At 40.9% G+C, this 14901-nt stretch overlaps 2 protein-coding genes across 3 annotated transcripts in view; one reads left to right on the top strand and one right to left on the bottom strand.

The window, feature by feature from the left end:
- The window catches only part of JAK1 (Janus kinase 1), a 123712-nt gene extending 114245 nt beyond the window's left edge, over positions 1-9467 (top strand). For both annotated transcript variants that reach the window (XM_019731635.2, XM_074334860.1), the window contains exons 18-25: positions 456-606; positions 731-825; positions 3411-3603; positions 4354-4478; positions 4868-5040; positions 6633-6750; positions 7278-7388; positions 8025-9467. In XM_019731635.2, the coding sequence (XP_019587194.1) occupies positions 456-606; positions 731-825; positions 3411-3603; positions 4354-4478; positions 4868-5040; positions 6633-6750; positions 7278-7388; positions 8025-8120 (1062 nt within the window). In that variant the 3' untranslated portion in view covers positions 8121-9467. The remainder of the gene's footprint in view (positions 1-455; positions 607-730; positions 826-3410; positions 3604-4353; positions 4479-4867; positions 5041-6632; positions 6751-7277; positions 7389-8024) is intronic.
- Positions 9464-14901, bottom strand: part of RAVER2 (ribonucleoprotein, PTB binding 2) — a 74569-nt gene continuing 69131 nt past the window's right edge. The window contains 1 exon segment of the mRNA XM_019731648.2: positions 9464-11744. Within this exon segment, the coding sequence (XP_019587207.2) occupies positions 11598-11744 (147 nt within the window). The 3' untranslated portion in view covers positions 9464-11597.

Here is a 14901-nt window from a genome sequence, read left to right as displayed (position 1 = left end):
CAATTGCTTTGTTCAACTAATTTCATATTTCATATATGTTGTTTTCAGTTTTGTAATGTTCTATCTAATTCTTCAGGGAATATCTTGAAATATAAATCTCTGTTTATATCTGAGTCATTCAGTAATACGAATTAATGAGTCAAAGAGTTTGAAGAATCTGGAGATTTTTATACGTATCACCAAACTGCATTGCAGAAAGGTTGCGTGACTTTACTGGGGGTGCAGGTTGTTTGGGGCTGCAATCTACTGCCCATCCTCCTTGAATTCGGATTATTTCAGTAGCAGAGATTTCCGCAAGCTGGAATAAGGCAACAGTCACACACGCGTTTGTGAACTTGACCTCTAAGCAGGGATGCTGGGAGTTAAATTAGGGATTGGTTACTCCTCCTGACCTGGGGCCACGAGGTTTGTGGGTTGTTCCTTTGGTTTCTTCCATGTGGTCCTCTTCTTTACAGAAAGAAAGATTCTATGAAAGCCGGTGCAGGCCAGTGACACCATCTTGTAAGGAGCTGGCTGACCTGATGACTCGCTGCATGAACTATGACCCCAATCAGAGACCCTTTTTCCGAGCCATCATGAGAGACATCAATAAGCTGGAAGAGCAGAGTAAGACACTGCCTGGCATGGTTTAACCAACGCCCCAGAGAGTGGGTTAGGGGAGTGGAGGGATCTAGGAGCCCACGAGTGGCAGTCCCATCTTTTTAACATGTTTGCTTTTCTCTTCCGTTAGATCCAGACATTGTTTCAGAAAAAAAGCCAGCCACTGAAGTGGACCCCACGCATTTCGAAAAGCGGTTCTTAAAGCGGATCCGTGACTTGGGAGAGGCAAGTTACACTCTAGTACCCCGCTGACCATGTCACCTCCACCTGCATTTCAGGCTGCTTGCCATCTCTCTCATCTTGGATCAGAGTCTTTAAGAGGAAGCATCTTACTATGTTTTTGCTGGGCCACTTGTATCCCAAGGGATTGTCGTGCACATAGTGACAGCATGTACATGTGGTAGTCTAGGCACACAGGACACCGGTCAGCTCACTTGAGAGACTTGATTTTTCTCTAAGGGACAGGAGAGTAGAAAGGGAAGAACATGGGGGAGTGGGCATAGATACCGGAGAATAGAAAAGTCCCCATCTCGGCCTTGCCAGGGCATGTGTCCGAGGCTGCTTAAATGAGAGATGGATTTACTACACAGAATGCCAAGACCAGCTTTCAGCTCAAATAAGAGTTTCCTAATAGTTGATGTGATAGAGAAGCTCCTGGGATTTTCATCTTTTTACAGGTTTTTCTGCAGTTAAGTACAAAGGCTGTGTCCTGCCAGGCTGTGTGCCAGGCTGTGCGCTGGCATTGTACAAGCACAGCGTGCCTAGTTCCTCATATATCCCTGAGGGTTTGTTACTACTGTGTAGAGCACCTCCAGACCAGCTCAAAAGATGTGGTGACTGGGCCAGCGTCACTGTCAAGTGGCTCAGGTGGGATCTGATCCCACGTCTTCTCAAGATGCCTCAGGCGACGTTCTTTGCAGCTCCACCATGGTGCCTCTCTCTTGAGTGGGCCCAGGGCTGTCCAAGAATGCCAGTTGTCCCACGTGTCCAAAGGCCACCTTCATTTCCTTTGGGTTACATTTTCATGGAAAAATGGATTGATGTGTTGGTTCCCCAGTAATCTGTTACTTTCCTGCCTTAGCTCAGTGATAGAGGGGATGGCATGTGAGGAAGGGGCTGTAGTGATGGGGTACCGTGTTTCTCCGAAAGTAAGACCTAACCGGAAAAGAAGCCATAGCACGATTTTTCAGGATGCTCATAATATAAAATAAGCCCTAATGTGTCTTTTGGAGCAAAAATTAATATAAGACCTGGTCTTATTTTCGGGGAAATATGGTAGGGCGTATTTTATATTACGAGCATCCTGAAAAGTCATGCTAGGGCTTCTTTTCCAGTTAGGTCTTATTTTAGGGGAAACACGGTAGTAACCAGCAGGAGCCTGCCTACTGCAAGGTCAGGGGAGCAGCACAGGGAACAAGCCTCACGTTTGTTTGACATGTCACATTGTATAAAGAGTGTGTTACTTTGATACATTTGTAATATGGTCGCCCATGTTATATTTATCACATTACATACTTACAGTACAGTATCCTCTATGTTCAATATACTGTACATTAAATCTGTGGCTTTTTTAGGACCTGTTGCAAATTTGTATCCTTAAGTACCATCAGTTTTATTCTCCTACCTCTGCATCCCCTGGTACCTACTGTTTTACTTTTTAAAAAAAAAAATTTTTTTTTTTTTTTAGATTTCACATGTAAGTGATATCATACGGTATTTGTCTTATCTCACTTAGCATAATGTGCTCAAGGTCCATCCATATTGTTGCACATGGCAGGATTGCCTCCTTTCTCCTGGCTGAATATTCCCTTGTATATATTTACTACATTTTTCTATCCTTTCAGCCACTGGCGGGCCTTTGGGTTGTTGCCACATCTTGGCTATTGTGAATAGTGCTGTGATAAACATGGGGGTGCAGCTAGCTTGCTGACCTCCTGTTTTCATTTCCTTTGGGTATATTCCTAGAAGTGAAATCTCGGGGTCATACAGATCTATTTTTAATTTTTTGAGGAATTTCCGTATTGTTTTTCAAAGTGGATGGACAAACTTACAGTCCCACCAGCAGTGTTTAAGGGTTCCTTTCTCAGCACATCCTCGCCAGCACCTGTTGTCTCATTTTCTTAATGATGGCCATCCTAACAGATGTTCACTGATAGCTCATTGCGGATTTTATTTGCATCTAGTGATGTTAAGCATCTTGTCATGTACCTATTGGTCATTTTGATGTCCTCTTTGGAAAATCTCTATTTAGTTCTTCTGCCCATTTTTTAATTGGGTTGTTTGTTCTGCCCATTATTTTTTTAAATTGGGTTGTTTGTTATTACTAACTTGTAAAAGTTCTGTATGTATTTTGGATATTAAACCCTTACCCAATCTACAGTTTGCAAAAAGTTTTTCCCATCCTGTTGGCTGCCTTTTCAGTTTGTTAACTGTTTCTTGTGCTGTGTAGCAGCTTTTCGGTTTGATGTAGTCCCATTTGTTGCTTTTTTTCTTCATCATGTCCAAAAAAATCATTTCCAGTACCAGTACTGAGGAGCTTCTTCCCTATGTTTCCTTCTAGGAGTTTTGTGGCATCAGGGCTTATTTAAGTCTTTTCTCCATTTCGAGTTAATTTCTGTGAGTTGTGTGACATAGGGGTCCAGTTTCATAGTTTTGCACGTGTTTCTCTGGTTGTCCCAGCACCGTTTGTTGAAGAGACTGACCTTTCCCCATTGGGTGTTCTTGGCTCCGTCTTGCCTCATCTTCTAAGTGTGTTCCTGCTGGCCCAGGCTGGGGCTTCTCTAATCAGACATATGCATCTTTCCCTCTAGGGCCACTTTGGGAAAGTCGAGCTCTGCAGGTATGACCCTGAAGGGGACAACACAGGGGAGCAGGTGGCAGTCAAATCCCTGAAGCCTGAGAGTGGAGGCAACCACATAGCTGATCTGAAGAAGGAAATCGAAATCTTAAGGAACCTCTATCACGAGAACATTGTGAAGTACAAAGGCATCTGCACGGAAGATGGTGTGTGGTGCAAAGACTAAGTGTCTGGGGTCGTAAGACCAGCGCTGAGAAGGCAGTGCCCTGGGCCTTGTGTGGGCCCCCTGCATGTGTGCGAGCTGACAGCCCCCATGAGCGCTAGGGCTTCCACGTTGTATGCACTGTCACCTCCCTCAGCCACTGCAGATCTCCCGGGCAGCTGCCCGGTCTCCTTCCAGCCAGGGGCTGGTTCCAGCAGCGTCTCCAGCCCGTTCACACACCCACACTGGGGACCCATTTGCACCCATCCAGATGCTGGCCCTTGGGGGCACTTAGGCCACATGAAACTGACACCCACCTCTCCCCTCCCCTTTCCCTAGTCTTCTGAGCCAGCATTAGCCAGGATGCTTTGTTTTCTGGTCTCCTAAATCAAGGTGGCAAGTAGTATTTATCAATAAGTATCTTATTGGCAAGCCAATACAATACTCTTATATTATACTTTAAAATGGGTTGTAAAATGTTTAAATTCTCATTCGCCTAGTGGTTCACAGAGCACTCAGTTGTATTTCAGTGACGGCTGATAACTTGGGCGGGGGGGTTGGCGCACGAGCGTTCCTATCCCTGTTCAGGAACCCCAGGCTGTGGGGCTTCAGAGGTTAAGTCACTTGCCTGTGACTCGGGGGTGATGCTGAAATCAATTTAAGTCCCTCGTCTCCAGACCCACGCATGCCCTGTGCTCTCCCACAGCCCCTTCCTTTGGTAACCTCGTACTGATGGGTGTTTTTCTCTCTACAGGAGGAAATGGTATTAAGCTTATCATGGAATTTCTACCTTCGGGAAGCCTTAAGGAATATCTTCCAAAGAATAAGAACAAAATTAACCTCAAACAGCAGTTAAAATACGCTGTTCAGATTTGTAAGGTAAAAAAAAAAAAAAAAAACATGTTAATGACGGAATCAGGCACTCAGCCCTGGGTAATTGGTTTGTAATTAGACTGCAAATGGGAAACTTTCCAATAATTGTACTGAGTTTATTTTGCTCTACATGATTTGGATGAAAAATTAGCCTCTACTAAGAAAGTGAACTGATAAGTATAGCTGATTTAATGTGTAATTAGTTCTTTGAATCAGGTTGGTCTTACTATTTTTGCATAACAGTAAATACCAAAAAAAAAAACCAAAAAACCAACCCAATCAGTGACCAGCGAGTGAAATAACATTGTATTTTTGTTGTTATGAAATGATAGATACAAAATATAATCTGAACTGCCCTTCAGCAGTGCACTCTTAATTTTGTTTCTCTCCCTCAGGGCATGGACTATTTGGGTTCACGACAATACGTTCACCGAGACTTAGCAGCAAGAAATGTCCTGGTTGAGAGTGAACACCAAGTGAAAATTGGAGACTTCGGTTTAACCAAAACAATCGAAACCGATAAGGAGTACTACACCGTCAAGGACGACCGGGACAGCCCTGTGTTTTGGTAACAGAATCAGAGTTAAATCTCGTCAATGCTTCATGTAGGGTTTCTGCTGTTTCGATAGGCCCTTTCTAGCGATGTTAATGTCTCTCATTCCTCTTGCCTGAGTCGAGGTTAGAAAGGACTTAGAACATTTGGAATGGACTGATCTTTGCTTTCAAGAAACAGCTTTTCCGGCTGTTTCACTGAAAGCAACCAACAGAGAAATGCCGGAGCTTCATCTGACACCACCTTCCAAGGAATGGACAAATCGAACCATCAACTTCCCAGGAGAGGGCATTCATCTGACAGTGTTCTTAAAACTGTTGGGTGTGGGAGTAGGTACCTCCATGCAGAGGAAGCCTGGAGGGCAGGTGGGAGAAGGTGGCCGGATGAGGAGACGGAGTAGGCATGGAACAGACACAGGGAGATCCTAGCCACAGCAGAGCAGAATCCGTGGGAAAGCTGGCCATCTTCTCGTGAATCCCTAGAGTCTCCTGGTGAGAAGGTCACACCCTGACTAGGACCCGTCACCCTGGAACAGTTTCCAGGCGAGAAGTTGCTTATGTGTTTACTCCACACTCCGCCCACCCCCATAAAACTGATCAGCACTTGGGAGGTACATCCTGTGTAGACACAGATAAAGCTCTCTCCCACCCGTGGAGCCCAAACCTTCATTTATTCATTAAACAACTATGTGTCGAGGCGATACTTTGTAGGGAGTAGAGGTGTGATGGTGAACACGCAGACCACGTGTAGAGTTTAATGGATGAGGCAGCCAGTTTCGTGGTGCCAGAAGTGTAGGAGGGTTTAGGCTTGGTTTTCTGGAAGTCCTGACTATAAAACCTTAAAAGTCACGGGGTTTGTAAAAATGGTTAGAAGCAGCCACGCGTGGCTGACAAGAGTGAGACGAGCAGTGGCTGTCCCAAGAACTGAAATCCGCTGTGGGGCTGGCTCGTGAAGCGGGTGGCTAAGGCAGAGCACGGGAAGCTGAGGTGGAGCGGGGACGCCATCCCGAGAGCTTTGGAGCCATGGGAGGGTCTCAGGATGGGGCATTTGGTTTTAAAAAGATTACTATGGACTGGAGGGCAGCAAGACATGAGCCAGTGGTGGTGTGAACTTAGGATAGTGACAGGGGAGTTGAAGAGTGGTGAGTAGGTTTGAGAAGTATTTAGGAAATCGGATATGGGGCTGCCTCAATTTCTGGCTTAGGCAGTTGGGCATCATTCAGCCAAACAGTGGAGCTTGGAAGAGGAATGGGCAGTGAGGTGGATCACTGCTGACTCATTCTGAGCTTGCCGGCCAATGAAACCCGGGGCCTGTCATCCTGTGCTTCCCCCCCACCCCCACCCCCACAGGCAGCCTGTGCTGTGAGAGGAGGAGCACACATTTGTCTGACTTATTTTGTAGCAAATATGTCCTCCTAAAGCCTGTGAAGGACATTGCTCCAGATGTCAGCATGTGTGTCACAGCAGCGTCTGTGATGAATACATATACATGGCTTAGAAGAGTAAATTCTTAGACAGACCGAAGAGGTGGTGTTTCTGGGGGACTCTCTAATGCCCGTTGGAATAGGCTTCCCAGGGAATGAAGTTTCGTGTTCTGCTTTCTTTCAGGTATGCTCCAGAATGTTTAATCCAGTGTAAATTTTATATCGCCTCTGACGTCTGGTCTTTCGGAGTGACTCTGCACGAGCTGCTCACTTACTGTGACTCAGAGTCCAGTCCCATGACGGTAAGTCTGCTGTGTCTCTTCATTTGAACCTCGCACCCAATTACAGTGTGTCCATCCTTGTGCTTTGCAAGTCTTAGTCTTAAACGGAATCCAATGATTGTATCGTAATGGAAGGGGAAAGTGTCACTCTCCATTTAACTTTGTTCCTTGACTGTTAATTGTGGCTCTCACAAGTCTTGGTTTCTCACAAGGAGCCCAAAGTTCTCTAAGAGAATTCTGACCTTCCGGGGTCCTACCTGTGTGAGGCGTCTGGGGACCGGTGCATGGGCGCGTGAGCGAGCACTGGGTAGGAGCCCTGTCTGAGCCTCAGCTAGTCCTGAATGACGTCGTTCTCACTGGAGAACGCTCCTCGACCGGGAGGAGGAGGGGTTGATTGAGTCTGAGAGATGGATTACAGACTTATCATTGAGAGCTAAGGAGGGTTTTGGACTCTTTCATTTAAAGGAGAAAAGTCTTTTCGTTATTTTAATTTCCAGTTAATTCTAGACATTTCATCTTAACTTTTTTTGTTTGGTTTTGTTACGTAGTTGTTCCTGAAAATGATAGGCCCAACTCACGGCCAGATGACGGTCACCAGACTTGTGAATACATTAAAAGAAGGAAAACGTTTGCCTTGTCCATCTAACTGTCCAGAAGAGGTATTTATGGGTCACTTCACAGTAATAAAACTCAAATGTTTATTACGTTTTCACCGCTGGAATTACCCAGCGAGGGGTCGGGGAGGGGGCAGCAGGAGGATAAAACTGTAAAATCGTTTTCTGAAGCTGAATCTCAGATACCCGAGGAATCGTCTTTGGGCCCAATGACAGCCACAAGTTAGGTTCAAAGCAAGGATTCCCTCCAAAAGTAGGCTCCCCTCAGTGAGCCCCCCAAAGGAGCATAGATTTTGGTGTAACCTGATCATGACAAATACATACAATTGCATTTTGTGTGTGACATTCAGTTTTCTGGATGCTAACGTGTGAATTGAGCCTTTAAGATACACTGAACAGTATGAGTGAGGCAACCATTGTGGAAACTTAGAGTCTAAACTGAGACATAACTTCACCCTTAAACTGCTTTACAGTAATTAATGACCTGGATTTTTTGGGGGCGGTCAATTAATCCATGAGCTTCTCAAATGTTAAAATATTACTTAAGAACTATGAATGTCACGTTTTCTGTATTTTAAATTACTCACATACTCTTGTTTTCTAGTCTTACATTTACATTTCCAAAATATTCTTACTCTTGATGTATCTCTAAAGTTTTACTCTTGTTTTTTCTTTTTACAGGTTTATCAACTTATGAGAAAATGCTGGGAATTCCAACCATCTAACCGGACGACTTTTCAGAACCTTATTGAAGGATTTGAAGCACTTTTAAAATAAGAAGCATGAATAACATTTAAATTCCACTGTATATGAAGTCCTCCTCCTCGGCAACAAATACCCAAGCCATTTAAAACATTTTTTAATGGAAAAAGTTTATAGTCTGTCTAAAAAAATACTTGGGTACGTATCCATGTATAAGGCATACTGTAGTGCTTAATATATGTAGGTACTTCCTCTTTAAATTTGGCACCAGTAACATAGTGACAACCACCACCAAATTATTAAAAAACACTCCTCCTTTTGGAAAGAATATACCACCATTTCATCTGTATAGCTCACCATCATAATTGTGTACCAGAACGGGACTTTTTAAAATAAGGTGAGCTGACCCTCGTAAAGTCTCAGGATGATTGCTTTCTCCCAGCTGCCAGTTGATTAGAAATGTTTTTCTGGCACCTAAAGATAAGGATGAATGGACTTAGGCAGTACTCTAACATACATGCCCTAAAATTTCATTATCTATACAGTCATAGACCAAGCATTTCCTGAAATATTAGATACCAGTAGTATATTATTGTTCTATACAAAGATGCCTGCCTTCCTGTCACCAGTAGGACTTAAACTTTTGTTTCTCCAGTGGCTTACCTCCTGTCCCCTTGAGTGACCAGCGGTACCCTTTTTTTTTTTTTGAGAAAACTGGTCACACCTAGGGGTACAGCTGTGGAATAGATCCTTTGCTGCATGATGTTGTTAATTCTTGAGAACTAAGCCCGTGCCAGTGCTTTCCTAAATGGTGTACCTTTAATCAGATGTGATTCCAAGAACCTGGATGCTATACATGCTTTTAAGAAATGTCAGCGTATATCCTTTTATAACTCTACCACTTTGGGGCAAGCTATTCCAGCATTGATTTTGGATGCTGTATGCAACCAGTCAGAATATATACCACATTACAGTGCACTGTTCTTAGAGTGTTTAAATACTTACCATCCATCTACCAGAGTCGATCACTATTTTGACCATCACCCTGGAGCAACGTAAGACTTGAAAGAAGAGACCCAGCACGATGGAATTCAGGATCCACTAGGCAGTTTTCCGTTTGCTTGCAGGTAGCTGGGTCATCAAAATGTCTAATCTCTGATTCAATGTGAACCATAAGATTTTTATGACCAAGGAGTCTGAAAAACTTTTTGTTAATGCTGTGTAGCATTTGTTTGATACCGTCATTTTTCACGTTTTGAGCCTGAAAAAGAGTTCTGGATTGATTCAATGGCAACAGTGAACTTGCCGTTTAAATTTGTTGACTAACCCTGTATCACCAAGGTCTCTCTTTATGTCAAACCTGTGGCCACTCTATATGCACTTTGTTTACTCTTTATACAAATAAATATACTATAGACTTCACATGCATATGCCTTTTAATATTAAGACTTCATTTTCAAAGCATCTCAAACAATTTGTATACTTAGAAAAATAACAGTATAGACTTGGGGAAGGGTTGGTAATGGTCCTTATTACTAACAATACGTGATTTGTACTTATCGGTTACGTCCAATGATAACGGGGCACAGCCCAGGACGGATGGCAGACCCACATGTGCTATAATCCAGAATCTTTTAGTTCTTTCAACCTCTTCCTGCTTTCATTTTTGCAGCTCTGATTTAAAATTCCCTCTCTTCTGTTTGTACTATCAGAGTTGTGACTAAGCATTGAGGAAGCTTAGTGCAACAGGAAAATGGGAAGAAATGCAGAGCATCAAGAGTCCAGTATTTATCGGCTGAGTCATAACTGAGTGGTACCTATCCCGATCAGTTATTTATAGGTAGTATACTTCTCAGGAAGTATCTTAGTTTAACTTTCTAGCTGTCATTTCCCAAAAGATGTTAATATATGCAATAAATTAGACCAAGTTCTTCACAAATCATACAACATTATGTACCAATGTTAAATTTCATAATTAAAACAGGATAGCTACCTTGTATCATGGTCAAAAATAATAAGTCCCCCAAATTACAAGGTTTTGAATGATCGGAGTTCAAAAATACTAGAATCCTATCGAGACCTCCTAAACTCCATATCATCAATTACAGTCTCATAACAAGGAACAAACTTAGACATTTCTAAATGGCAAAGGTTTCTCATGCATTTAATACCAGGGTCTTCAGGAAATGGTGATGTCAAAAGTTATATGCAATAAACAATTTTTTCAGAAGTAAATTGGATTAAATAGCTGATAATTTTTCTAGCCTAACACACTACAAAAGAATAAGAGACAAAGCAGAGAGTGAGGTAAAGCTTACTAGCTCAAAATGATTATAAATACTGTTCTTCCCGAAGACTCCTGCAGAAAGGACAGGGCTGCCTGCTTCACTGTAATAGTGTGGAAACGGGGCATTTGATGATGAGAAGATGCCTGTTCTAGTAATTAGATCATCACTAGTCTATGCTATGAAATGAGACCAACTTATGTTCCTTGCCACTGACAAGTCTGCTGCAAAAGTTAAAGGTCTTTCTTTAAGTAAAAGGATTAGATCATTAGTACTATGGGATCAGCAAACTTGCTCTACGAAAGTTTGCAGGGAAGATCGTCAATCCTTGAGCTTTGCCGGCCTTCTAGTCTCTGTCCCAGCTACTCAGCTCTGCCACTGCAGCACAAAGGTAACCACAGACGGTGGGTAAATGAGCATGGCTGTGTTCCAATAAAATTTTAGGTATGGTCAGTGAAACTTAAGTTTCTTACAATTTTAAGGTCATACATTTTCATTTTTCCAACCATTTAAAAATGTAAACATTCTTAGCTTGTCCTCAGTACAAAAACAGGTGGAGGACTGAACTGAACCCCAGGATATATAGTTTGCCAACCCCTAAAATTAGATCACCCCAAAGCTACTTTTCTTAAAATAACCTTGTTTTTCACAAAAGGCGTAAGTGGTTAAAAACATACTAAAAGGAAGTATCTGTGGTAGTGTAGACCATGGATGTCACTATCGCTCTATGTCTGGGTTTATATTGCATGGCTGGTGTGGGGGGTAATAATTTACTTTTCATGTAGAGCATCTTTGTAACATTACCATCACTGTCTTTTGTACTTGTAGTTCTAAAAACATCTATAAATAAGATTACTTCTAGGGAAAGTAAATTGAAATGCACATTGGCTTATAAGAAACTCATTCTTCTAAGGCCCTGGAAACAAGACTGTTTCCCATTTATTGCTTCAAACTTTTATATATGGTGTCAAAATTATTCCCAGTCCTAAAACAAGGACTATTGTTAATTTCTGCAATGGACTTTAAGTTAGTATCACATTGACTAAGATGCATCTAATTCTAGTGGAAAGTGTCCTCAATTGATGTCTGTTCTTATTGCTACTTACTTTTTATTTGGCAATTCTGCCTGCTGCACAACACAGTTCCTTCTGGGAAACAATAAACCCGTATTTAAAGGATATGGCTAGTCTGAATGTAGTTAAGGCAGCGATGAACAGCAGAGATACTGCAAAGATCCTTATGAGGTTATATAAGGAGAGAACTTAACTCAGTACACTCGCTTCTTTTTTAAGTAGGTCTCCATGTAATATGCTCCTGTGCCCTGAGAATGCTGGTCAACAAATTCTACTGAACCACCTTCTGGGGCAGAGACGAGATATGATGAGCTTCGCTTTTCATTTCTTAACGATGACACCTATGAGAAAAATCACAACACTCATGTTAAAATCTCGATTAATATTGGTTTGTTTGTTAAAGATGCTTACAAGAGAAGTAATTCTACTTCTGATTTGGTATAAAAACAGACTAGCAGGATAAATAACAAAGCTATCAAAAAATGCACAAACTCTGATGTTGAAACAAATTTTTAAATTTCTATGTCAAAATCACTTGTGGAACTTTTGCAAAATATAAACCAGTCTGAGTGCTTTCTCCTCTACGCCCCACATTTTGGGGAAAGAAAAAAAAAGATAGTGCAGTTGCTTCCGCTGTTTGCACCTAATTGAACAGCAGTTATCAGCATTCCTCTGAGGAAGGAGAGTGTCTAAGAAATTGAGCTGCATATCAAATTAGATGTTAAGTTCATCTAGTAATAAAAAAAGGAGCAAGAGAATAAACTAGTAGGTGTAAAAATTACAAATGATGTCAATGAAAATACTGATACATTTGAGAGAGCAATGTGAATTCAAACTTTAGTCTAGAAAGCATGTTAAAATGCACATTTCCAGGCTCCATCCGAGATTCTGATCTGGAAGTGGTTGTGTTAAGAAGGGCCAAAATGTTCCTCACAAGTAATCACAGTAATCAATACGATAAATCAGCTTGTGAGCTCCTCATCCCTCTTAGTTTTAGCTTTTACAAATACTATGTGTGACAATCTTGTCGAAGCATAATTACACATCTTGATCTATAAGAATAGGGGATAACTCAAGGAAAAATTCCAGCAATGCAGACGAGCCTTCTCATATTACAACTAAAATTACAATAGTTTTAAACCAACAGTGGTCACAATTTTTTAAATGTTGGTTAAGTTCAGAGGAGACAGATGATGAGTCTGTCACAACTCTTTGTAGATCAAGTAGTTCTTCTTCATGATAAGGAGAAGTTAACCAACATAGCGACATCAGAGGTTACTGAGTGTGCTCCTCGCATGGACTCACCAAATACGCAGTTACACATATTTGGAACAATTCCCTCTGAAAGAGACCCAGAAACTAGCTGAGCTACTCCTACACACTGGACAAAGAGAACATGCCAACACATAAATGGGTAGGAAAGGCTGAGACACACCTGCCATAAACACCATCCCCAACAGAGCACCACGCAACAAATAGACTGTTATAAGAAGTTTTGTGTAAGCCTCATGGTAACAAAACCAAAGCCTATTTTGTATGTGTATGATAAAGAGAAAGGAATCAAAGCACACAACTGGAGAAAATCATCAAATCACAAGATAGTAAAAGAGGAAAGAATAGGAATTATAAAGCAACCAGAAAATAACAAAATCAGCAACAGTAAGTCCATATGTCAATAATGACTATAAACAGACTAATTTCTCCAATCAAAAATACAGAGCAGCTGAACAGATATAAAGGCCCAACAGTATGTTGGTTATAAGTATCTTACCTCAGCTTAAAGGACACACAGACTAAAAGTGAAGGAATGGAAAAAGATATTCCATACAAATAGAAACCAAAGGAAAGCAAGGGTAACTACTTTTATCAAACAACATAAGCTTAAACCAAAGAATGTAACAAGAGGTCATTATAAAAAAGAAGTCAACCAAGAGGATCTAACAATTGTAAATATTTATGAACCTAAAATAGGAGCACCTATTTTACATAAAGCAAATATCAATCATTCTGAAGTGAGAAACAGGCAGCAATATAATAGGAGAATTCCATACTCCACTTTCAGCGATGGATTATATGGGAAGAAAATCATTAAGGAGACATTGGCTTTAAACTACATGTTAGACCAGATGGATGACCTAACAGAAATAAACAGCACATTTCATCCAAAAGCTCCCAAACACACATTCTGACTAACACATGGAAGATTCTCCAGGATAGATCATATATATTAGGTTACAAAACAAGTCTCAATAAGCTTGAGAAGTTTGAAATCATATAGAGCATCTTTTTCAGACCACTAGTTTCTAGTGTGAAACTAGAAAACCATTCCAAGAAAACTGGAAAATTCACAAATAAGGGAGATTTAACAACATGCTCCTAAACAGACAATGGGTGAATCAAAAGGACAATAAAAAATGATCCTGAGAAAAGTGAAAATGGAAACACAACATACCAAAAAACGGGGTACAGCAAACGTAAAGTTTATAGTGATAAATGCCTACATGAAAAAGAATGCCCTCAACCTAATTTTACCCCTCAAGGCACTAGGAAAAGAAGAACAAACTAAGCTTAAAGTTGGTAGACAGAAGGAAATAAAGATCAGAGCAAAAATAAATAAAATGGAGATTTAAAAAGATAATAGAGAAGAGCAATGAAACTGAGAGCTGGTTCTTTGAAAAGATAAAATTGACAAACGTTTAGCTAGACTCACCAAGAAAGAGAGGACTTGAATAAATGAAGTTATGAATGAAAGAGGAGACACTAAACTTTACACCACAGAAATCAAAGACCACTAAGAATAATTATATGCAAACACAGTGGACAACCTAGAAGAAATGGATAAATTCCTAGAAACATACAACCTACCAAGACTAAATCATGACGAAATAGGAAATCTGAACAGACCGATTAATAGTAAGGAGATGGAACCAGTAATCTAAAACCTCCCAACAAACAAAAGTCCAAGACCAGATGGCTTCACTGGTGAATTCCACCAAACATTAAAAGAAGAATTAATACCAATCTTTCTCAAATTCTTCCAAAAAACAGAAGAAGAGGCAACATTTTGAAACTCATTTTATTAGGCCAGCATTACCTTTGTATAAAAACCAAAGACATTACAAGAAAAAAAATTTCAGGCTAATATCCCTGATGCAGATAGATTCAAAAATCCTCAACAAAATAATAGCAAACTGAATTCAATCATACATTAAAAAGATCATACACCATGATCAAGTGGGATTTAATCCAGGGGTACAAGGATGGTTCAACACCCACAAACCAATCAGTGTGCTACACATCCCATTAACCAAATAAAGAAGAAAAAATCATGACCATTTCAATAGATGCAGAAAAGCATCTGGCAAAATGCAACATCCTTTTATGATAGAAACTCTCAACAAACTGGATATAAAGGGAACATACATCAATACAATAAAGACCATACATGACAAGCCCACACACAGATAACAGTATACTCAATGGTAAAATACCGAAAGT

This window comes from Rhinolophus sinicus, linkage group LG06 (genome assembly GCF_036562045.2).
Source record: "Rhinolophus sinicus isolate RSC01 linkage group LG06, ASM3656204v1, whole genome shotgun sequence".
Taxonomy (NCBI): domain Eukaryota; kingdom Metazoa; phylum Chordata; class Mammalia; order Chiroptera; family Rhinolophidae; genus Rhinolophus; species Rhinolophus sinicus.
This window is presented reverse-complemented; position numbering and strand designations above follow the sequence as displayed.